Here is a 24,097-nt window from a genome sequence, read left to right as displayed (position 1 = left end):
AGACAAATTAATGGGGGAAATCAGGGTTTAAAAAGATACACAACCCAGTAGTGTTTTCCATTCGATCAGTTTTGCTGTAGACACACAATTATGCTGCGGTAGCTTCTGGGAGGCGGATCTTCATGAAAATCTGTCGTAAATGGGAGGACGAGTCAGTGTCTTCACATAACCTCAGACACTTGTGCTGTTTTGGACCATTTTCCTGATAAAGCTTATAAATTACAAATGTTAAAAAAAAATCGAGTTACCTTCCGTATCTCAAATGGAGGTCTTTAGGAAAGAAAAGACAGTTGTGGTGACATCTGCAGCATTCCAAGATATGAAATGTGGCTATACGGGGTACATGGACAAAAGATTGCTGTGGTATAAGAGTAAACAAATACTCCACACACACCAGTCTCACGTGCATGAACGTTTATTCGTGTTACATTACTGTGACACACCCACTCAGTCAGCAGGCCTCGTACCCGCTCTGTCTCATATAATCATAAGCATAAACCAGCTGTAGTATTCCGCTTTATCAGCACAACAGGGTCATTAATCAGGAGGGGATTATATATACGGGTGCTTCATCTTACATTATGTACCAGCTGAGGAGCAGCAGAAGACGGGATTATAGAGGTCTTCAAGGGCTGTGAAGCGATTTTCTGCATAGAGTGAAAAAAAACTTTGCTATGCGATTTCAAGCGTATTCATCCGAATATGAATTCTTACGAATCGTCATCAAGCTGCGACTGAGGAACTAAATAAGAATTACTAAAAAAAGAAAATTAACAATATATATATATATATATATATATAAAAAAAAAAAAAGAACAAGATTTCTAATTGCAACCGCATAATAAAAAAAAAAAAAATACAAATTAAATTTCACAATACCATGTCGGATTGTTCCTGCTTTGAAATAGAGGTGGTGATATCGGGTTTGAAATACATACATTGTTTTTTTTTTTTTATCAATTCAGAAAAGGGTTAATTCTTAAAGGAAAAAAAAAAGATCAGTAGCTCATCATATTGCACTTCGATAATAAACACAAATTGGAATAAAAACAAGGCAAAAAAAATATAGATATAAGCATATTGATAAATATTGAAAGGCTGGAATTCATGGGCAAGATTGTGACAGTGGGGAAAGTGGGAGATTCAGCATTAAAAGATGTGTCTCTCTATCTGTGTCTCTCTCTGTGTCTCTAAACGCACATCCTCCTCACTCCGCATTCACAGCAGAATTTGGCCGACTCCACTGGGTACTTGGTTCCACACTCATGACAGAACTTGTTCCCCTTTGTGGAATAGTCCATCCCATTGTCATTTTTCACCTCATTCCTAAAAAAAAATAATAATAATAGGAAGTGAGGGAAACAGTCGGTTCAGTGTGAACTGAGCACAAAAGCTGCACTTTAACACCGCAATTAACATTCAGCGCTTTAACTCGAGTTGTAGAACGATCAATCTTCTAATTCACCCCTTCAAGTTTCCACTTGTTTTTTTAAGGCTTTTAGTTTGTAGTGCAGGGAAAAGCAGAAATTATGCTCAGTTACACCAAAGTTTTTTTTTTCTCATTTAGTCTCCATTTGCTGTTATAAAAACCTCCTCTCTTCTGGGTAGATGTTCCACTAGATTTTGAAGTGTGCTTGTGGAGATTTGTGCTCATTCATCCACAATGGCAGGTACTGATGTTAGTGAGCTGAGGAGGCCTGGGGTACAGTCAGAGTTTCATCCTAAAGGTGCCTAATAGGGTTTATAGCTCTATAGAAGGAGATCTTCCTCTCTAACCCATGTAAAGCATATCATGGAGCTGGCTGCTGCTGAAGGGAAAATTTAAGCATCATATAGAATTGTGAGCCTCGAACTTTGTGGTAAAAATTTAAGTCAGGTGTCCCAAAACTTTTGTTCATATACTGTATCTCTCAGATCATAAATCAGTGTTTGTGGTTTTTATAAAACAATAACTAAGCTATAAAACATTTCCTTTAACAACGGCAAGTAATTATAGAAAAGTGATCAACACTGTACGATTTCCAGATCACGCCGCATCCATATACATTTTAAATAGTCTCTTATTGATGGTGCTACCTTGAATTATAGCTGTTAGCACTGTACATCATCTTTTTATTCGTTCCTCCTCCGTAGGTCGTGCTCTTCAAGGAACTGGGAGCAACCACGCCTTTAGGTTTGTCTCTAAACACATGGGGGTCGGGGGTTAAAAAACAACAAAAAAAAACCACAAACGAGCTCACAGATGCAGGTTTGTAGTCACATCTGGAGTGTGAGCCAGGCCTTACCCAGGAGGAACAGTCACTCCACCAGAGACTGGGCGAGACGGAGAAAAAGAAGCTGAAGCATTTACATTCTTCATCGAGCCTGCAGGACTTTTGGTGGCAGAAATTCCTGAAGAAAGTTCATGAAAAATTAAAGCAGGGCTTTCATTCGATTAAAATAAATAATAACTGCGTGTAATATTTTTGCCGAGATCGCCACCTGCTCATGTCGTGACAGAATAATTTGCAAAACATGACTTTTTATGTGCGTGTTCTTTGAGGATTGGCCAATCACATCATTTGTTGATGTAATAAATTGAGACGCATGCGCCGCCTACGCTTGAATTAAAGCGCTAAAATAACCGGAAAAAGTTAAAGCAAAACTCACTTTTCAGCATCATTAAAAAATAAATATCAGACTTTTTCCAAACAGTCTCCATCTCTGTCCAACTCTGTCTAATTGTTTTTGTCTGATGCCCTGGAAAAGCACATTTTCAGCCAGTTTTAAAACTGAAGATCATCAATATAATAAACAGTGATTACTATAAATTGCTTTACACGTCACTTTTGATGCAAAAACTCAGCAGAGCTTCAAATGTGCTTCAAATGTTTGCATGCTGGAAAGGAGAAAAGTTCACATATATGAAAGTAGAAAAGTTTACATGTAAGTAGGAAAACTGACATTTAGAGAAAAGTTGTAGAAAATCAAATGTAGGAAAGTCGGAAAATCACATGTAGGTAAGTGTAAAAAGTTTACATGTAGGAAAGAAGAAAAACAAAGCCTGCAGATGTTGGCATGACGACAAAGGAAAAAAGGGTTGCCAGGTTTGCTTTATGAAACGTTAGATACAGTTAAGCTGCTGTTTGGATGATGTTAGGAAATGAAAGCCCCGTATCATGTTGCTGCCTGCCTTTATACCGCCGTTTATCAAACACGCCAGTGTGTGTCTGGCTTGTAAACTTTTTGGGAAATGCTCTGCTGTTAGACTGGTTTGAAAGGTTCGGTCCATACCGCTTCCTCTGCCCTGTCCGTAGGTTGGACGCTGAGGTAGGCGAGTGGAAGACAACGAAGATGTGGGAGTTAAAGAAGTTGCTTTTTTCACCGGGGCAGGCTTGCACTGCAGATAGAGAGATTAGAGTTATTATTTCGGAATAGTACAAAACGTTTATTTATTCTGCAAATACGATCGAAGCAGGCCTCAGAATCGATTCAAATTATTTGCTGTGTGTTAATTAATTAATTAATTTGTGTGTTCATTCAGAGTTGCTCTAGCAGACATAAGACATGCCTTGTCTGGTGCACCTCACTGAAATGCAAGTAACGACCGTGCGAGTAAAAAGTTTTCAAGTCATGTCACGCTTTGATTCCGATTAGGTTTCCCAAATATTACTGAAAACAAAAATCGTTTATATCCTTTGACTGCTGTGAGACTCGGACACAGTCTGGACACAGTCTGGACACAGTCTGGACACAGTCTGGACACAGTCTGGACACAGTCTGGACACAGTCTGGACACACACTCACCTGCGTCCTGGCTGGAGGTTTGGCTTTGTCATTTCCTACGAATTTCTCCTTGTTGGGAATGCGGGACGCTTGCTCCTTGCAGAATTTGATGTGCCGCTCGGCTGCGTTCTCACTAAACCGCCTCTGGCAATACGGGCACTGGATATAATCTAGAACAAGAGGATAATAACCTCAATAATTTTAAAACGCATTGCTACTACTACTGATCAGGTTCAGTCCCCGGGTTCAGAAGCGGTTTTTTTCTACCTGGATCGTAGGATGGAGGAGGGGGCGGGGGAAGAGGGCCGCCGTCTTTCATCACTTGGCTCAGGCCTTTGGCAGCACGGATGGTGGCGACGAATTCCTCATGCTTTCTGCGCCAGTTGGACTGTTTCTTGGGTGGTTCAGGCTGTTTGAAGAAACATGTTTAAGGACAGGGACCAGTACAAACAGTGCCTGTGGGGATTACTTCTGACGTCAAGGTGGTGAAGCAAAGAACGGCAGAAAGAATGTCCATGACATTTACTCTACAATTAATTTCATGCTGCTTAAAAAAAAAAATCTAAAATCTATACTCTATGGACAAAAGTATTGGGACGCCTGTGACTTCTCCAGCCATTTGGAGGCACAAAATTGTATAGGACGTCTTTGGATGTAGCGACATTGAATTTTCATTAGAAATAAGAGGCTCCAGCAGGACGATGCCCCTGTAAATAAAGCAAGCTCTATGAAGATCTGCTTTACATGTGTTGGAGTGGAAGATCTCTGGCTATAGACCTCCACCCCTATTGAACGTTTTGAATGTGTACACTGACTGCACTCCAGGCCTCCTCACTTCACCGACATCAGTACCTGACTTTACTCTTGAATCTCAAACACACTCAAAAATCTTGTAGAACATCTTCCCATGGTGTGGATGTTATTTTATTTGCAAATGGGATCTAAATGTGGAATGGGATGTTTAAAAAAAAGAAGGTTTTGTCCTCACCCTTGGCTTGAGCGGTTTCACAGTCGATATGTCGGTGCCCTCGGCTCTCTGTCTGCTCGAGTCGAACACCTTCCTTTTCTTCACTGCGCTTTTCTGGCAGATGGTCATGTGCTTCTTCTACAGACAGAGAAAAATATATTATTTTCAACAAGTGTGTGAAATCTTAGTTAAAAAGAAATTACATTCTCTGTTTCAGGGTGCTACGCTTCTAGCACCCCTTCTCAAGGTTCCCCAGAAGGTTCTTGTTCATGGTGCACAAAAACATTTTTTGTTCTAGCTTTTTAGCATGTTCTACTGTGCTGCAAACACTGCATTCACAAACGTTTCGGGACACCTGACTTTTACAGCCGTATGCGGTTCTTTACAAAGTCGGAGGCACACAATTGTATAGAAGGACTTTGGATGCTGGAGCATGAATTTTTCCCTTTAATTGAACTAAGAGACCCAAACCTGTTCCAGCATGATGATGCCCATGTGCACAAACTCAGCTCCATCAAGATATGCTTCACATGCTTTGGAGTGGAAGATCTCCTGTTATAGAGCTTCTTCCCTATTGAACAACTTTGGGATGAATGTGAACACTGACGGCACCCCAGGAACCTCTTCACCTACTCACCTACATCAGTGCCTGACTAACAACCTTCTGGCTGAATGAATCTCCACAAACACACTTCTCAATCTTGTGGAACCTCGTCCCAGAAGACCGGAGCTTATTATAACAGCAAATGGGAATACATGATATGGGATGTTCAAAAGCACATCTAAATCTTATGCTCAGGTGTTCACAATATTTGTCCACATAATGTTATTGCTTTAAAAGCGCCTAAGGGCTCACGGTTTCAATGTTCGACACTGTTGATGTTAGTGAAGATCTGTCACGCTCTAATAGAGCGAGAATTTGTGAAAAGTATATGCTTGAGCAATAAAGAGAGTTCTATTAAAAGACAAAAGATTCATCTTCCAGGTAACTGTCCTTCATCACAATGCATCTGTTTTCTACATTTACAGTTACTTTTTAGTGGCTCTGATGTGTGCATCGTGCAAAGCTTTCGATCAAACAGGAACACTGAAGACAAAGAGCACTTTGATTAGAGTGTTTTTCTAAACAGGGATTTCTAATCGGTTGCCAGAATCCGTCCGTGCTGCAACTTGTATCATGAGGAAGAGATCGAAGGGAAAAAAAAAAACAGCTTTGGGCTCTGATTTCACCCTGAATGATACTCACAAGGACGCTTGAGAAAAAACGTCTCCCGCACACTTTGCATGGCAGCAGATCCTCGCTGACGGCCACAGATTCTGTAATGTAGAAAGAGACGGGTTCAGGAAAAAAGCGATTAATGACAAATTGCGCTTCAAAGCAGACCCACAAACACAAAACCTGTACACGTCACAGAGTTTACTCTCGGGAAAGTTTCGACATGTTGAGAATGAAATTATTTACACAGAGGAGTCACACTGCACACAGGTACTTTACAGTAAAAAGTCTGCACACTCTAGTCCTCTGTGACTGACAGACAGACAGACAGACAGACAGACAGACAGACAGACAGACAGACAGACAGACAGACAGACAGACAGACAGACAGACAGACAGACAGAGAGGAAGGCAGGCAGGTAGATAAATAGATCAGATAGACAGACACCCAGAGAGGCAGATGCACATGCAGACAGACAGACAGACAGACAGACAGACAGATCAATGCATAGACAGATAATAAAGTGCAGTTGCGCATCTAACAGAAGTGTAAACGTTCCTGTATCTCCTCCTGGCTGGAGGAGTTTGTATTGGGATGAAAGGAATCCGTGAAGACATCGCCATTGCTGAAGATGTTTAGTTTCTGGGGCATTCGGCCCCCACTGACGTGCAAACCCTTTGCAGCTTTTTCTTTTAGACACCATGGAGTTGCTACAACAATGTGAGAGGGAGCTGCTCATGATGCAGTGATAAAAACTTGTTGAGGTCTAAAAAAGATCTTTCTACATTCTCCTCAGGATTTAAAGATGCTGTTGTGCCTTTTCTAATATGAATGTAGGCGTTAGGTTGCCAGGAAAGATCCTCAGATCATCTGCTGTATATGACAGGATAATAACTGAAACTGTGGTTGCAGTAAATCGGAACTAAAAGCAGGAAGGAAGTTGCGAGCAGGGAACCGTTGGTCCGAGGATCGAGGAAAAGTTTACAACATATGATTTTTTTAATTTTCTCAGATATTTTAAAACAGAAAAACCTCCAGACAACAGACAGGGCTACTCTTTTTAGCACAAGTTCTTCTGTCATCACGTTCTACAGCTTCAGTTTTAGCACTTTCAATGTTCTATACTACAGTCAGGCTTAGTAACACATACCCTCACCAGTGCAACAGTGAAAAGAGACCCCTCTCAAACAGTGTCACGCCACGTCCGAACGCTGCGGAAGCGACATACACTCTAATAACAGCATAACAAATAAACACCAGTATTCAATATGAACCGGTATACCGCCAGGCACTAACTTCAGTTCTCCAGGAACGCATTCCATAAGGCTTTCAGATTTTTATACAAACACAGATGCAAAACTGAGAATCTGTGATTTTTCGGGCGTGGCACATTTTCTCAACAAATTCAGTTTTTTGTTGTTTTTACATTATATTATTATTAGTAGTAATAATTTGTATATTTTGCTGATTTGATGTCAAATGCAAGCATATGAGTAAATTAGATGAGGAAGGAGGAAAAGAGGAAGACCAAGGAGGAGGTTTATGGCTGTGGTGAGTAAAGACAAGCAGGTAGTTGGTGTGAAAGAGGCAGATGTAAAGGACAGGGGGGTATGGCGTGCATGATCTGCTGTGGCGCCCCCTAATGGGAGAAGCCAAAAGAAGAAGAAGCACACGTCAACTCCAGAACCCTCAAAATATCAGAAAGTATTTTTTTAATTTGTTCCATACTTGAGGAACCATATGGATCTTTATGGTGCAAAGGTTTGTACCCCCCTTGTTTTCTAGATGCAAAAGAAATTATAACACCCTCGTTCTGTCTCTGGGGTGCATAAACTTTTGCACTCACCCCTTTAAAGGTATACGTATCACGTAATTAAAAAAAAAACAGTGAAGTTAATTTACTCCTTTGTTTATTTGTGTAAATTAAAAAAATAAAATAATAATAATAATAATAATAATAATAATAATAATAATAATAATAATAAATTAGTAGCTCAAAAACTGCACAAAAATCTGACACTCCCCCATAAATGATCAAAGCAAACCGATGAAATCTTGCCCGGATTCCAAATACACTTTCAGAAAGCGTTAAGGCACACTACATAGGGCGTGCACGCGCTGTGTCTGTCGCCTATGTAGTGCACTTAACGAGTGAATCTTAAACCAATTAGGACGCGACGCGTATTTTTTATAAGGACCGTTTCGTTCTCCAAACAAAAGATAGCGAGCAGAAAACAGCGGACACGCGACGTTTTCCGAACACTGGATTAGTTAACAATCTAATTACTATCCTTTACGAAATAACTCGGAATTTATTCTTTTTTTATTTACCGTCAAAATCCTCCATCTCTCACTGATAACAGGAGATGCTGCTGTAGCAACGGGTCTCCACTAGCCTCCCCTAAACCACGCCCCACGCTCCAATATCCTCATCTCTGATTGGTCATTCCCGGTTCCTGTTAATATCCTGTTATACGATTGGTCGTTTCCAGAGCAAGGACGTCTTAGTAAAAGTATGGAAGAGGAACCGGAACTCAAAGATCAAATCAATGGAGAATCTGGTGAATATTCGTGAATATTAATGAGCTATTAAAGAAACTCGATACATGATTGGCTATGATTAATAAATATTAATGCACTATTAAAAACGAACTCTAAATGTGTTTGGTTAAAACTGATTAATGATTCATCTCGCTTTTCAATACTTTTACAAACCCCGCAAAGAAAAGCTCTATATTAATATATAATGTTAATAATATACAATAATATAAATATAAATTCATATACAATAATAAATTATGTTCTTTATTTCCTTTATTTGACAAATAGTGAGAGATACAATTTGCTCTATACACTTATATGATTTTTATTTTTATTTTTATTATTTTTGATGTACTGCATTTCATTTTTCATTTCTTCTTCTTTTTCTCCTTCTTCTTTTTCTTCTTCTTCTTCTTCTTCTTCTTCTTCTTCTTCTTCTTCTTCTTCTTCTTTCGGCTGCTCCCATTAGGGGTCGCCACAGCGGATCATCCGTCTCCATACCACCCTGTCCTCTACATCTGCCTCTTTCACACCAACTACCTGCATGTCTTCCCTCACCACATCCATGAACCTCCTCCTTGGCCTTCCTCTTTTCCTCCTACCTGGTGGCTCCATCTTCAGCATTTTTCTACCAATATAATTCATGTCCCTTCTCTGCACATGTCCAAACCATCTCAATCTCGCCTCCCTCACCTTGTCACCAAAACATCCTACATGTGCTGTCCCTCTAATAAACTCATTTCTAATCTTGTCCATCCTCGTCACTCCCAACGAAAACCTCAACATCTTCAGCTCTGCTACCTCCAGCTCCACCTCCTGTCTTTTACTCAATGCCACTGTCTCTAATCCATACAACATCTCAGGTCTCACCACAGTCCTATAAACTTTCCCTTTCATTCTTGCAGATACCCTACTATCACAAATCACTCCTGCTATCACTCTTCTCCACCCACTTCACCCTGCCTGCACTCTTTTCTTTACTTCTCTAACACACTCTCCATTACTTTGCACTGTTGACCCCAGGTACCTGAACTCCTCCACCTTCTCCACCTCTTCTCCCTGCAACCGCATCACTCCACTGCCCTCCCTCTCATTCACACACATGTATTCTGTCTTACTCCTACTGACTTTCATTCCCCTTTTCTCCAGTGCATATGTCCACCTCTCCAGGCTCTTCTCAACCTGCTCTCTACTCTCACCACAAATCACAATATCATCTGCAAACATCATAGTCCAGGGAGACTCCTGTCTGACCTCGTCCGTCAACCTGTCCATCACCACTGCAAACAGGAAAGGGCTCAGGGCCGATCCTTGATGCAGTCCAACCTTCACCCTGAACCAGTCTGTCGTACCTACTGCACACTTCACTGCCGTCACACTGTCCTCATACATGTCCTGCACCACCCTCACATACTTCTCTGACACACCTGACTTCCTCATACAATACCACAACTCCTCTCTCAGCACCCTGTCGTATGCTTTCTCTAAATCCACAAATACACAATGCAGCTCCTTCTGTCCTTCTCTATACTTCTCCATCAACATCCTCAAAGAAAATAAGGCATCTGTGGTGCTCTTCCTCGGCATGAAACCATACTGTTGCTCACAGATGGTCACCTCTTCTCTCAGCCTGGCTTCCACTACTCTTTCCCATAACCTCATGGTGTAACTGATCAACTTAATTCCCTTGTAGTTACTGCAGGTCTGCACATCTCCCTTATGTTTAAAGATCGGTACCAGCACACTCCTTCTCCATTCCTCAGGCATCCTCTCCCCTTCCAGAATCCTGTTAAACAATCTGGTTAAAAACTCCACTGCCATCTCTCCTAAACATCTCCACGCTTCTACCGGTATGTCATCTGGTCCAACCGACTTTCCATTCTTCATCCTCCTAATCGCTGCTCTCACTTCCTCCTTACTAATCCTATCTACATCCTGCTTCACCAACTCCAACTCCACATCCTCCAACCTTCTCTCTCTCTGATTTTCCTCATTCATCAGCTGCTCAAAATACTCCCTCCATCTTCTCAACACACTCTCCTCATTAGTCAACACATTTCCCTCTCCATCCTTTATTGCTCTAACTTGCAGTACATCCTTCCCAGCTCGGTCCCTCTGCCTGGCCAATCGGTATAAATCCTTTTCTCCTTCCTTAGTGTCCAACCTCTTATACAGCTCCTCATATGCTCTTTCCTTGGCTTTCGCCACATCCCTTTTTACCTGTTGTCGCATCTCCTTGTACTCCTGCCTACTTTTCTCATCACTCTGTCGATCCCACTTCTGTTTTGCCAACCTCTTTCCCCTAATGCTCTCCTGCACTTCCTCATTCCACCACCACGTCTCCTTGTCTTGCTTTCTATTTCCAGATGTCACACCAAGTACTTTTCTAGCTGCCTCCCTCATCACTCCTGCAGTAGTTGCCCAATCATCCGGCACCTCTTCACCACCACCAAGCCCCTGTCTGACCTCTTCACTGAACCTCACACTACACTCTTCCTCCTTCAGTTTCCACCATCTTATTCTTCTTTCAATCCTTACTTTCCTCCTCTTCTTCTTTGCCTCCAAAACCATCCTACAGATCACCATCCGATGCTGTCTAGCTACACTGTCCCCCGCCAACACCTTACAGTCTCCAATCTCCTTCAGGTTGCATCTCCTACACAGAACATAATCCACCTGTGTGCACCTTCCTCCACTCTTATACGTCACCCTATGATCCTCCTTCTTCTTAAAATACGTGTTCACCACTGCCATTTCCATCCTTTTAGCAAAATCTACCACCATCTGCCCTTCCACATTCCTCTCCTTAAAACCATACCTACCCATCACCTCCTCATCACCTCTGTTCCCTTCACCTACATGCCCATTAAAGTCTGCCCCAATCACCAATCGTTCTTTCCTAGGTACACCATCCACCACTTCATCTAATTCACTCCAGAATCTTTCCTTCTCCTCCATCTCACAGCCAACTTGTGGAGCATAGGCACTGATGACATTTATCATCAACCCCCTCAACCTCCACCTTCACGATCATCACCCTATCAGAAACTCTCTTCACCTCCACTACACTCTGACTGTACTCTTCCTTCAGAATCACCCCTACACCATTTCTCTTTCCATCCACACCATGATAAAACAGTTTAAACCCACCTCCAATGTTCCTGGCCTTACTCCCTTTCCACTTGGTCTCCTGAACACACAGCATATCTACCTTTCTCCTCTCCATCATATCAGCTATCTCTCTCCCTTTACCAGTCATAGTACCAACATTTAAAGTACCAACCCGAACCTCTACTCTCCTGCACTGCTCCTTTCCCTGCCGTCTCTGTAGACGTCTTCCTCCTCTCCTTCTCCTCCTTCGGCCAACAGTAGCCCAATTTCCACCGGGACCCTGTCGGCTAACGATACCTGTGGCGGTCGTTGTTAACCCGGGCCTCGACCGATCCGGTATGAAATTCTCATTTGTGATCCGCATATTTGATTTGGCACATGTTTTACGCTGGATGCCCTTCCTAACGCAACCCTCCCCATTTACCCGGGCTTGGGACCGGCACTAAGAGTGCACTGGCTTGTGCCCCCCTAATGGCTGGGTTTATTTTATTTTTCATTTATTTATTAAAAAAGACGGGTGCCGGAACCTGCAATGCTTCCTGACCTTTAATATAAACGAATTAATGTTTAGTGTATGTTCGATAATCATTTGTGCATGAGCTGGGGAACATTTTTAAGTCAAAAGAATTGCAAACAAAAAACAATTCTGTGTTTTCATCTATACAGTCATGCACAAAATCCTGAATAATACATAAAAATACTAATCTTCAATAACACTGTTTATTACGCTGGTCCTAACCCAGGAGGATGGAAGTGTGTTTTCATGTTAAATCAGCGTCGCACTGAGGAATTGCACTTGTTGTATGTGGCCACTAGAGAGAGCACATCTGTCTACAGAACAAGTGAAATCTCCTGCTTCTTCTTTCTCTCTCTTTCTCTCTATCATCATATCGATGCTTCTGCTGGAGATGAAGAATGGGGCCTGTGCTGCTTTGGCTGCAGTGAAAGTAGACGTGTTGGATTGTGTTCACTGCGTTTCATATTTTAGTAATGAAATTCATTCTCACTGTATGATTCCTGTCTGTGATGCAGTGCTCTTTTATACAGGAACATTATATACTTAAGAGCAGCCTTTTTGCTTGCTGTGAAGAAAACACGTTTCTGTGGGTGTCCATGTTTTTCCTCCTTTTTTGACCTTGTTACACAATTCACAGGGAGTTCAGACCATGTGAAGTCCCTTTTAATTGAACGAAGGATTACTGGCCTCGCTCCAGCTGACGCCTCTTTTTCAGTCACCTTATTGAGCACACATGCTCTCTGCAGGCGCTGAAGAAGTGTCAGTGTTTGTTTGAGGAAACAAGTAAGTTATTGAGTGAAATGTGGCACTATTGTTAAGCTTTTCAGTCATGCAAAAGGAAGTACGGAACAAAAGCTCAAGTGCCTGTAAGAAGAACTCGTTCGGCACGCCACCTGTTCCTCTAAACACAATAAAAAGTTCATATATCGTTAAATCAAACAGTCAACTGCATAATCTAATTAATAAAGCATCATATTTAAGGTGTGCCAAGATGTTGGTGTGCTGCAAAATACTGGAAGTGAACTCCCAGAATGCACTGCAGCCCATTATGTTACAGCAGAGACTCTATTTAGGTTGGAATTGGCTGGAAATTTTGGAAAGCGATCAACACTAACGAGGCGAAAAGCGGTCAAGAGAATAAAAACACCCCCACATGTTTCTCTTCAGCTCGAGATGAAGCAAGGGTTAAATCCCACTGCACCTCTCTTAGCATGGCATTGTGGGTAATGTAGGGAACAATTAAAGCAAAATGTGACATGCCCTTTTGATAGAATTACTTACGGATGTTGGAGAGCATGTGCTGGTTATATTAAATTACATGATTATAAGATTAATATGCAAACAGTTCAGGCGGGATGTTTTATCAGGCTTAGGGGAATTCTACAGGGTACAGGATAAAAATAGACACCAGTAAAGGGTGAATCCATTCAATCTGGCATCCCAGTGCAGGCAGCTCACTGTAGGCGCTGAGCTTTTGTAAAGAGAGAAGCTTAAAGGAGATCAAGCAGAGACTAAAGGGTAGGCAGGTAGGTATGACATGAGCCTAGGAACGGTGTGTGTGTGCGGTGTGTGTGAGTGTGTGCGTGTGAGTAAGAGAGAGACAAAGAGAGTGGTTGAGGGTGTGAGAGAGTGCATGTGTGTGAGTGAGAGACTGTACTGTGCAGATGATTGGACATGTCACGTGCCTGCTCTCTGGTTTATTCTGTGTGAGATCCTTCATCAGCCATCAATGCTTTCTGAGATTCAGACAATGAGCTCATACTTCAGGATAAACACATGCATGCTCTGTGTGCTGCTCTGCGTGCCATGAAGCGCTATAATGCTTTGTAATTTACATTTACATTTGCGGCATTTAGCAGAAGCCCTTATCCAGAGCGACGTACAAAAGTGCTTTTGAGTCTCTAGCAATGAATAAATCTACACTGGTACACAAGATTACAAACTTAATATAAATATAACTCTTGAATTCTACAACCCAAACTTGGAAAGTGCTAATTAAAGTGTTTCAGGAAGAGGTAAGTCTTCAATCGTCGCTTGAAGATAGTCTGGGACTCTGCTGTACGGACATCTAGGGGATATTCATTCCACCACCTCAGTGCCAGAACAGAGAAGAGCCTTGAATTGTACTTAGTTCTCATTCTGAGAGAAGGTGGAACCAGTAATGATGCTGCCTTGGGCACAGGCCTGGCATAAGCCTTCATGTGCCAAAGGGAATGGAGCTGCTGTAACCTCATCACTTCCCTTTCAACTATTAAATCAATTTATTGCCAAAAAAGGCTTTTATTGTAGTCTTATAGTCTAGTGTATTTTTGGACCTGGAGATGTTGAGGCACAGTATTTTTATTTGTTAAGATTTTATTTTATTTATAATCTGTGAACTCTTTAGTGATTTAGAGATAGAAAGAGATCAAATGCGTACGGGCATCAGACAGTCAAGATTTCAGTATCGTATCGGGAAATAAAAGAAGTCGTGTCATGCGATCTCTAGTAGAGCTGGGCGATACAATAAAAGTATTCTACGATACTTAACATTACGATATGTATCACGATAGACTGATTAGAAAGAAGCTGCCGGTGAGACGGAGGTGTTATGTTTAAAAACCCTCACACTTTAACTTACTTATGCTTCATTTTAAAATCAATTCAGCTGCTTTCAGTTCATTTCTCATATTCTGAAAAAAGAGACTTATTCCATTAATCACATTATTTATGGACGTCTCAAATAGTAGCTAAATGTATGTCTGTATCTACAACTGACTTTTCCCACCGTATGTGTTATTCGTAAGCATGGCGTTGGAGGCAAACAATTGTGTACAGTAGGTTGACTTTGAATGCAGTAGCATGAAATCGTCCCTTCACTTGAACTATGAGACCCAAACCTGTTCCAGAATGACAATGCCCCTGTGCACAAAGCCAGCTCCATGAAGATATGCTTTACATGGGTTTGGAGTGGAAGATCTCCATCTATAGAGCTCTAAACTCAACCCTATCAAAGACCTTTGCACGCTGACTGCACCACAGGCCTCATCACCCTGTAGAGCTCGGAACAAGTGTTTTCTTCTAACTCCTATCTGTCTGTCTGTGTGTTTATCTATCAGTCTATGGATCAGTCTATCTCCTCAGACTATGTTTAAGCAGCGATAAACCAACATTCCATTGCTATCTTCTTTTTTTCTGTATCTTGAATTGAATAAGACTAAAAAAGAAACAGCTTTTTATGTCCTAAAAATGTCAGAAAATATAAAGTCACAGCTTCACCCTGACACTGGAGACTCCTTTCATAAATGTTATATAGAAAACCTCACCACTGTATATTTTCAGCATATATATATATATATATAATATTCATCATTTATAATTATTAATTTCTTTATAAATCCAGAAAATAGAAAGCAACTGAACAGAAGAGAAATCTAATTTTGTAGGAGCAGGTGTAAGATTCACCAGTTCTACCGAGCAGGTGCTAATGCTAAGTGAAACAGAAACAGCTGTGTAGAGGAGGCTTGGGTGAGGGTGTGGAAAACAGATTCATGTCACAAGTCCTACGTCACGGCAAGACTGAGCACAGCAATAAGACACAAGGTAGTTCTACTGCATCAGTAATCTCTTTCTCATGCAAAAATTTCAAAGGAGACTGGGGTTTTACCATGTGCTCTTCAAGGTATTTAGAAAAGTCACAAAGAAACCGCCAATGATGAGGACTGTAGACACGGTGGTTGGCCAAAGGAAACTTAATGCTGTGGATGAAAGACACATCATGCTTACTTCCATTTAACTTCAGACCATGTCCAGCAGTGCCATCAGCAAAAAAACTTGGAAGTGGAAACCAGTGGGATCCAAGTACAACCATCTATTGTGTGGAGAAGTTTGGCCAGAAGTGGTCTTCATAGAAGAACTGTGGCAAAAAAAGCCATACATTCTACATGAAAACAAGTCTAAGCGACTCAGCTGTGCATGAAGATGGAAACTGGTGCAGAAAAATGGCAGCAGTGATTTGGACTGATGAGAATAAATAAGAAATATCTGTCTGTAGCAGGAGGCAGTTTGTTTGCTGAAAGGCTGGAGAGTGGTACAATAATGAGTATCTGCAGCCAACAGTGAAGCATGGTGGAGGTTTCCTGTGAGTTTGTAGATGGTTGGAATAATGATTTGAAGATTTAGTCAGGGATTAATGATGTAAAATACGGGCAGATACTTATCCATCGTGTACCATCAGGAAGGCGTCTGATTTGTTTCATTTAGTCAGGACAATGAGAGAAAGAAGAACACGGAGTTTTTCACACTTGAAGTCCTTGTTTCACCGTTTGAATTAAATCATCACGATGTCACTCATGAGCTGAGTGCGCAACCTGATGCTCGCAAGTCATGACAGAACAGATCCAGTGCGACTGTCCCGAAGTTACAACAGTTTACACAGTAGATACTCATAATTTTCACATGATGAGTATTTACAGTTTTTGCTTACCGTGCTGATGTTTCACCTCCATCCATCGTTCTTCCATCCCACACAAGCTCAACTCAATTAGTCGTTGCAGCCCTATACATTATATTTATAGTTTATTAATTATATAAATATATTTATTAACTAATATATTCATATTTATTTTATTTAGCATATTTTTATAAATCAGTATTGTATTTAGTTTTATTATCAAACCTCGATATCGATATCGGTAAAATCCACTATCGGTCGACCTCTGCGTGACTCTTGAACAGTTTTTAAATATGAGGGTATTTTTTTTAAAGATTTTGCTGGCGACAGTCAACAGATCGCTTCATGGTCCATATATTTAGGACATTGTTCACATGACTGTATCACAGTATGATTTTTGTCTGTCAGATCCCTCAGCTCTGGATTTGACCTCATCACAGTGCTGCAGTTTCCTTCAAAACAATAAGATAAACCTAAGATAAACCTTTATTCGTCCCACCGTGGGGAAATTTCTTAGACTGTAGACACAGTGATGCAATACTGCATATAAAAACTCCAATGTGATGAAAAAGCAGATCATCCAGTATCTGACTGTGGATTATTTTTCTCTTCTGTCCATGTTGTGATGTTCTGAGAGGATTATTTTCTGCAGTTGCATTATTTCACACAGATTTTCAGATAACTGAATGTGTTCAAGATCATAATGTAGAAATGTAATCATGCCTCCTTCCCCAAGCTCCTGATCAGTAATCTAGAGCCTTGACCACTGAGGTACCACTGGTAAAAAAAAAACGAGTAATAAAGATAATGATAAGAAGCACTAAGGTGATGATTGGTGGATTAATAATTCAACTCAGTAACAGAAATATGATCATTTAAAACTTTCTGTGTGGAATTGAATGTCCCAGATCATGTCTTTGAAATACAGCAGTATAAATTACTAATAAATAGAGCCTTTTGTACAGTTTTCACAGACAGAATTCAGATAGATCGAAGAAGAAGCAGCTCATATGGCTGTAAATTTCAGGTGTCCTAATACTTTTGTTTATTTAGTGTAGCGGTAGAGAGAAGAACAGATGTCGAGAGAAGAAACTGTGGTGTTTATAGTTTGTATCTGGCTCAGTTCAGGTGAATGCTGTATCAGACGGGTTCATTTTGTCGGATCGTATGAAATCAGCTTGAGGTTAAATCTTGGTCTAATAATTGAAGAACCGCTTTATATATAAATTAAACACTGTCTCTAGATGTCTTTTTTTGAAAAAAAAAATCTATATTTTTAATAACAATGAACAATAAATGTCAGCACTTTTACAAATTTCCTCAGCCTGTTTAACGTCTAACGCTAACGCTAAGACAGATATTACAGAATGAAACTTCAGCAGCAGTGGAAAAAGTAGGATGAATATTTTCATAGCATCTGTTTCATTTATGAGTAAATTTCAAAACTTTTCTTCTCGTCAGTACTCTTGCTGATCCACACTGCTGACCTCCTTCAGACTGTTTATCTGCCCTGTGACACCGTTTCCAACTCGACAGCTGAGACTGATCGCGCCGCCACCGATGATGATTGTGACAGGCGCTAATTATAGCCGCTGAGTTTGTCAGGGTGCGGCACTGCTGCAGCTCAGAGCTTCTCATAAAGACAAGAAGATACTGCAGAAACAAACCAGACCTTTTTCTCGAATTGTCACTGTGATCTTCAGTCTAAATATATATAATATCATGTAATATTAATATAATATTTGTCACTGGATATTTAATGTTTAGAATCGGGATGAGAATCGGTTTTAATGTCTAAATGCGCCATCACATTAATGATCTTCCCTTTTCTGGGAAGATGTTCCAATACATTTACAGCAATTGGTAGAAGTGCTTTTCCAGAGCTCATGCAACTGAACAGTTGAAGGTTAAGGGCCTTGCTCAATGGCTCAGCAGTGGCAAATTAGTAGTGGTAGGATTTGAACTCACGACCTTCTGATCAAAAGTCTAACATCTTAACCACTGAGCTTCCACTACTCGAGATTTCCACTAGATTTCGTTGTGTGTTTGGGTGTTACTAAAGTCAGGTACTGATGTAGGTGAGGAGAGGAGGCCTGGGGTGCAGTCAGCGTTCACATTCATCCTAATGGTGTTCAATAGGTTTGTTAGATCTTCCACTGGCTCGGTGCACAGGGACGTTGTCATGTTGGAACAGGTTTGGGGTCTCCTAGTCCAAGGGAAAATTAAATTCTGAAGCATTGGAAAGATGGACTGTTGTGTGCCTCAAACTTATTTCTAACAGTTTGGGGAAAAAGCACACATGAATTAAAAGGTTGGGTGTCCCAATACTTTTGGCCATACAGTGTACATTCAAAATAACAAACATACAGAATAAACAGATTTCATATTCAGAAAGGTGCAAGTGGGAAGTGAAGAAAAAAATAAATAAGAAAAAAAGGATTTAAAATGTTGTACCTGAGTGTGTTACACCCTGAAATATCGAATATGTAATTATCTTTAACTACACACATCTGGCCTTAGACTTGTATTATTGAATGTGTTGGAATTCTTATTCAGGGTAATCACACACACTACAGGTACAGTAGAGATGAATATGAAGAAGGCAGGATTGTAAATAAATTTTTTTCTATTGTTTTTTTGTATTTTTTTTTAAACCACAATGGAAGCAATTGTATTTGGGTGTGGAAAAAGTCGCAATGAAATACAGAGCCGAGCTGTAAACATCAGCACTCGTGCAGATACAGACCCCAATTAGAAGATAGTATCAAAGGAACAAATTACAAAGGTCACAGTGTGAGCTACTTCTTATCCCTGTAAATCCAACTCCAGTGGATTAGAGCGGTGGCTTAGTGCACTATAGTGTTGGTCAGGTTGATTGTGATTGTAGTAAAGGACTCCCATTCAGCTGTATTTCCACGCTTCACCACTAGAGGCAGACACAGTTTACCACTGACAATGACTGACAAGTTACCTCTGACATCACAGTGCTACAGTGGATTTAAATTTTTTTTTTTTTTTGGATTTGTTAATTTGTTTTTTAATTTGTTATTTTGGTTTTGTATTTGTTTTTTTGTTTTCGGATTTGTTAATGTGTTTTGCACTTCTCGGCCACCGTACAGTGCACCGTTGCACATCAAGAGTATAAAAGGCCAAAACACTGAGCAGCAGTGGTCATTAAACATCACGCAACCTACCGAACAGTAGCAATTGACAGCAAGAATCACACACGAGCAATTCGAAACCCTGTAAAGTTTAGGGTTCTGAATCTCCTGATCAGCGCACACCAGATAGTAAAACTCACTTACAATTGGTCCTTCGAGCTAGAGAGTAAAACTTCCTAACAGTGATTGTGTGAGTGTTTGGGTAAAATTTGCTAACATGATTCAGTACAGAATCAAAGAGCTGTGATCTCATAGTAATTCATTCATTCATTTGTAATAATGTTCATATTTATGGAAAGATTCTTCATAATTTTCCTGACTCATTTTCCAAAATCGTTCTTCTGAATTTGTCTTTGTTTAGTTGATCTGGCTTACTCTCTCTCTTTATCTCACAGACACTGCTATGTTAAAATAAATTAGATATGACTGATGGTGAGGCAACCTATGAAAACTTCATAGCCTCTGGAAGGACGGGCAGAAGGAATGCGGTGCATGACATCCTGGGGGAATCAGGAGGACTGGACGTGAGTGGACTCTCGCAGACGCTTTCTCAGCTCAATGTCAACAAAACAGGCAAGTGATCTCAGCAATCTCAACCTACTGTTCTGGTCCTGATGCTCCAGGGTTAGTAGAGCTCATGGTTATTTTTAAGACCACATCCACTGTTTTCCACTGGTTTTTTTTTTTATTATCAAATATGCTGCAGATTCTTTATAATCTTTAGGTGGATTTATAGTAAACTTGCAACCCATTTAAATAGATGGTGTGACGTGAAGCCAGGGTTCCCAGGGTTGCATTTTGTAATAGATTTGAATGAAGGTTGCTTGTGGATTGTGTTTTTGATGTTGTTATTGTTAGCTAAAAAACATTTACCATCTTCCCATATTTAGTTTTAAAGCAAATCATCCAAATTAAATCAAAACCACAAATAAGCACCTTAAAGTGTATTTATTACAAAGTTCAGCAGAACTTTCAATAGGTTGTAGGTATGAACTATTGGGTGGATCAATGCTTTTTTTAAATGTCTTTCTACTCAATCTCTCTTTGTATAATCTTCTTTAATTAAGGTGATGGGAATGACGAAGGGAAAAGTTCGAGTTCTTCAGACTCTGATTCCAAACCAGAGGAGAACAAAGCAGAGGGAACCTAACAGCCCCATGTGTCAAAGAGAAGAGAGACATCTCCTCAATCAGACCTATCCAGATCGGGCATGGCCGAGCTGACGCAACGACGCCCTGCTGGCGTCCGAGGCTCTGCTTTCAAAACGTTCAGCGGGAAAGCCTGGAAATGTAGTTTAAGCACAGGATAAAGCTTTAATCACTGTTAGCTGTCAGCTGTTGAAATGGAACTAAAACCTCCACCAGACCTTCCATCGCAAAGCTGTTATAGACATACCTGGAGATAAGTGTAGGATCTTCTCAGATCTCCTTAGACGGATTAATGAAGGCATACGTTTTTTTGATACACTGCCAAGTTAGCTTTGCTTAAATATTTTGGTGTTTTTAATATGTATGAGTAGTAGTTTTATTGTCGTAATTGTTTTTAAATATTTAAATATTCATTCTGTATTCTAAACAGGTTTTGTTTTTCCACTTAACCTTTCAGCTGTTTACTGAAAAGTGGACTGAAATGTGATGCATGACACCTAAATATATTCAGTACATTCAGAGAACATGTTCCAAAGTATGCATTTTTTTATTCATTTGTGATTTTATTCATTATTTTTAATAAAATAATTATAATTTAATTCCTGAGCAAAACTGCCCTGTAAATTTTTTTAGCTCACTTTTAAATATTCATGTCTTCCGAATTTGTTGATTTGGTTGCTTGGTGTGACAGATTTAATATTAAACATATAAACACAACAGATGATATTTCAATCAATAATAAAATAATTTCATATATTTGTAATAGACTATGCGATGATACACATTTTTTTATAAAGAATTCTTTCATAAAATAATTGCATTCTTTCTAAAATACCATTAGATTTTTTTTAAATCTAAAAGATAAAAAAAATAGAGCACCTAAAATTTTACCCTGAACTTGTATTTATACCTATATGCAAATTAGGGACACACCCCTTCACCTAATGGCAAAACACCTAAAGTACTTATAAAGCTCTTTAAATTCTTTTGCCTTCTCTGTTTTCATCATTGTTTTTTTTTTTTTTTTCAGGGTTGTCAAAAAAAAAAAAGCAATTACGGTTTTAATTGCCAGATGTGTGCATCATAGCAGATTTTGGTGCTTGACCTGAAACTTGGCACATCTGTAAAACAAAAGTTAAATGATTAAATATTATTTTTCGGTGAAGTAAATTTTTTTTTATATATCTGAGTAAATGAAGTACGTCATGAATAAATATTTGGTGTGTTTAAGGTTTTAATTTCACCTTTTTATATTTATTTATAGTTTTAATAAAAATGGTCAAACCGAAATGCGTGCTGCATAAATCGTGCATTAATAAAATTAGTGGCATTAAAATGATTTGTGTTGACACGTTATTAAGGTCAGGCCTGGAGACATACTTGGCTTCTCTATCGTCTTTCTCAGCACAGCAGTTGTCATCTTGGTGTTTGGGGTCGTTTTTTTACGTTGGAAAACTGCAGTTCGGCCCAGTTTCCGAAGGGAGTGCATCATGTTCTGCTTCAGAATGTCATCTTACATGTTGGAATATATGTGTCCCTCAGTGAACAGCAGCACCCCAGTATCAGCAGCACTCATGCAGCCCCAGACCATGATGATACCACCACCATGCTTGACTGTAGGCGAGACAAAAAATTTTTGGTGCTCCTCACTAGGGGGTCACCACACATGCTGGATACCATCTGAGCCAAAGAAGTTTATATCAGTCTTATTAGACCACAGGACATGGTTCCAGTAATTTATGCTCTTGGACAGGTCGTCTTCAGCAGTTTGTGGGTTTTCTTGTGGGCTGCAATGACTGCAATTCCAGTGCTTTTTTTTAATCCAAGTGTGTGTCCTATATTAATGCACTAAATGGTTTCTGGAGTAATGTTTGAGCAGGATTTGTCTCAGTATAAGAGCTTATAACGTGTTGGATTACAGTATTTGTATGTATTGTAAAAATACAATGCATTTACATGTATTAAAAAAGAGAATTATTTTTTATGTAAATTCCCCTGAGTAAAGTTTTAGAGTGGGAAAAAAAACCTTTCTAAATGCAGTGATTGCAGCTACTATCCTTACTGTGATTTTAAAAAGTTTATTTTTTACATTAGACCTAATTTTTATATTTAAACTTGATTGTATTTAATTTTGCAAAGCAGTGTGGCATATAGCTCATGCTTCATTCTGAGAATATAAATATTCTGTGCTATCTGGAGACAGTGTGTGTATGTAGCTTTGAGGTAGATAATTCACGTTACCTTCTCATTTTTCCTCTTACCCAGTGTAATATTAAATAATAAATCCTTGTATTCCTAATGTGTAGAACTTAATTAATATATGTTTCTTAATTGACAAGCAATCTTCAGCAGTGCTGGTCCAGCCTGTCAAACTTTTCCTATTGGTCTGTCTCAAATCGGTGGTTAAAAGAGAGCAAAGTTCAATCGTGTAAAGATCGTGTAAAAGTTTACAAAAAAAAAACAGGACACAAGTGCAGACAGTCAAGTCACATTTTACTACTGAAAATCAGAAAACCTTTGTTCTAATGATTTTTTGGTATTGTTCCTTCAGAACATATAATAAAATGGCTGCCAAAATGTGAAGGGTGTACTAATTTTTGTGAGATAGTGTATCTATCCCGATCAGGCATACCATTATGAGCACCTGCCGAATATTGTGATGGTCCTACTTTAGCTGCGAATAACATTTCTGACCCATCGAGTATTAAAAGTGGTAACTTCTTCAACAGTTTAAACTACAGGAGCTCGTCTGCTGGATCGGACCACACGGACCAGCCTTTGCTCCTCACATGCATCTGTGAGCCTCGGCGGCCCACGACTATGGCAGCGGGTCACCACTGTTCCTTCCTTGGAGCGCTTTTGATAAATTCTGACCACTGCTGACCGAGAACATCCCACTAGAGCTGCAGTTTTGGAGATGCTCTGACCCAGTCGTCTAGCCATAACAATTTGGCCCTTGTCAAACTCGCTCAAATTTTTACAATTGCCCATTTTTCCTGATTTTATTAACGCGCGATTAATGCAGTGCACAAGTCTCAAATCAAGCACCAAATTCCACCATGATGCACACATCCGACAATTCTCATTTTACACACAATAGTTGACCATCTGCTGAACCACAACCATGGAGAAATAATTAAATATTAGCCTTGTGCTGACACTACAGAAAATATAGCAATAAGTTAGAATATTATTTAAAAAGAAATGGCTCAGTTCAAATCTTTCACCAAGTGATCCT

The 24,097-nt window shown here is 39.9% G+C and overlaps 2 protein-coding genes across 4 annotated transcripts; one reads left to right on the top strand and one right to left on the bottom strand.

The window, feature by feature from the left end:
* Positions 1 to 399: 399 nt before the first annotated feature.
* On the bottom strand, positions 400 to 8,402 carry zc2hc1a (zinc finger, C2HC-type containing 1A). Its single transcript, XM_083529423.1, has 9 exons — positions 8,281 to 8,402; positions 5,979 to 6,049; positions 4,754 to 4,870; positions 4,033 to 4,174; positions 3,787 to 3,935; positions 3,274 to 3,379; positions 2,286 to 2,391; positions 2,077 to 2,181; positions 400 to 1,326 (listed from the first exon to the last, which is right to left on the bottom strand). Exons 1-9 carry the CDS (start codon positions 8,294 to 8,296, stop codon positions 1,191 to 1,193), a joined length of 948 nt encoding a protein of 315 aa, XP_083385549.1. The 5' UTR covers positions 8,297 to 8,402; the 3' UTR covers positions 400 to 1,190.
* Positions 8,403 to 8,443: 41 nt separating this feature from the next.
* Positions 8,444 to 22,073, top strand: pkia (cAMP-dependent protein kinase inhibitor alpha). 3 transcript variants are annotated; one of them, XM_083529446.1, is made up of 4 exons: positions 8,447 to 8,510; positions 12,345 to 12,443; positions 20,107 to 20,284; positions 20,779 to 22,073. In XM_083529446.1, the coding sequence occupies exons 3-4, from the start codon at positions 20,134 to 20,136 to the stop codon at positions 20,859 to 20,861; spliced, it is 234 nt and encodes a 77-aa protein (XP_083385572.1). In that variant the 5' UTR covers positions 8,447 to 8,510; positions 12,345 to 12,443; positions 20,107 to 20,133; the 3' UTR covers positions 20,862 to 22,073. The 3 variants fall into 3 exon arrangements, with proteins under 3 accessions (XP_083385571.1, XP_083385572.1, XP_083385570.1); XM_083529445.1 differs by lacking the exon at positions 12,345 to 12,443 and having other exon boundaries at positions 8,444 to 8,510; XM_083529444.1 differs by lacking the exons at positions 8,447 to 8,510; positions 12,345 to 12,443 and adding an exon at positions 13,331 to 13,644.
* Positions 22,074 to 24,097: the final 2,024 nt, after the last annotated feature.

This window comes from Silurus aristotelis (genome assembly GCF_946808225.1).
Source record: "Silurus aristotelis genome assembly, chromosome: 25".
NCBI lineage: Eukaryota > Metazoa > Chordata > Actinopteri > Siluriformes > Siluridae > Silurus > Silurus aristotelis.
This window is presented reverse-complemented; position numbering and strand designations above follow the sequence as displayed.

Excerpts from the sequence above, each read along its gene's own strand:
- pkia (XM_083529445.1), top strand. The coding sequence starts at position 20,134 with ATGACTGATGGTGAGGCAACCTATGAAAACTTCATAGCCTCTGGAAGG. Across the intron at positions 20,285-20,778 it reads GCTCAATGTCAACAAAACAG|GTGATGGGAATGACGAAGGG; the intron begins GCAAGTGATCTC and ends TCTTTAATTAAG.
- zc2hc1a (XM_083529423.1), bottom strand. Across the intron at positions 3,380-3,786 it reads AACCTCCAGCCAGGACGCAG|TGCAAGCCTGCCCCGGTGAA; the intron begins GTGAGTGTGTGT and ends CTCTATCTGCAG. Across the intron at positions 2,182-2,285 it reads GGAGTGACTGTTCCTCCTGG|AGACAAACCTAAAGGCGTGG; the intron begins GTAAGGCCTGGC and ends CCATGTGTTTAG.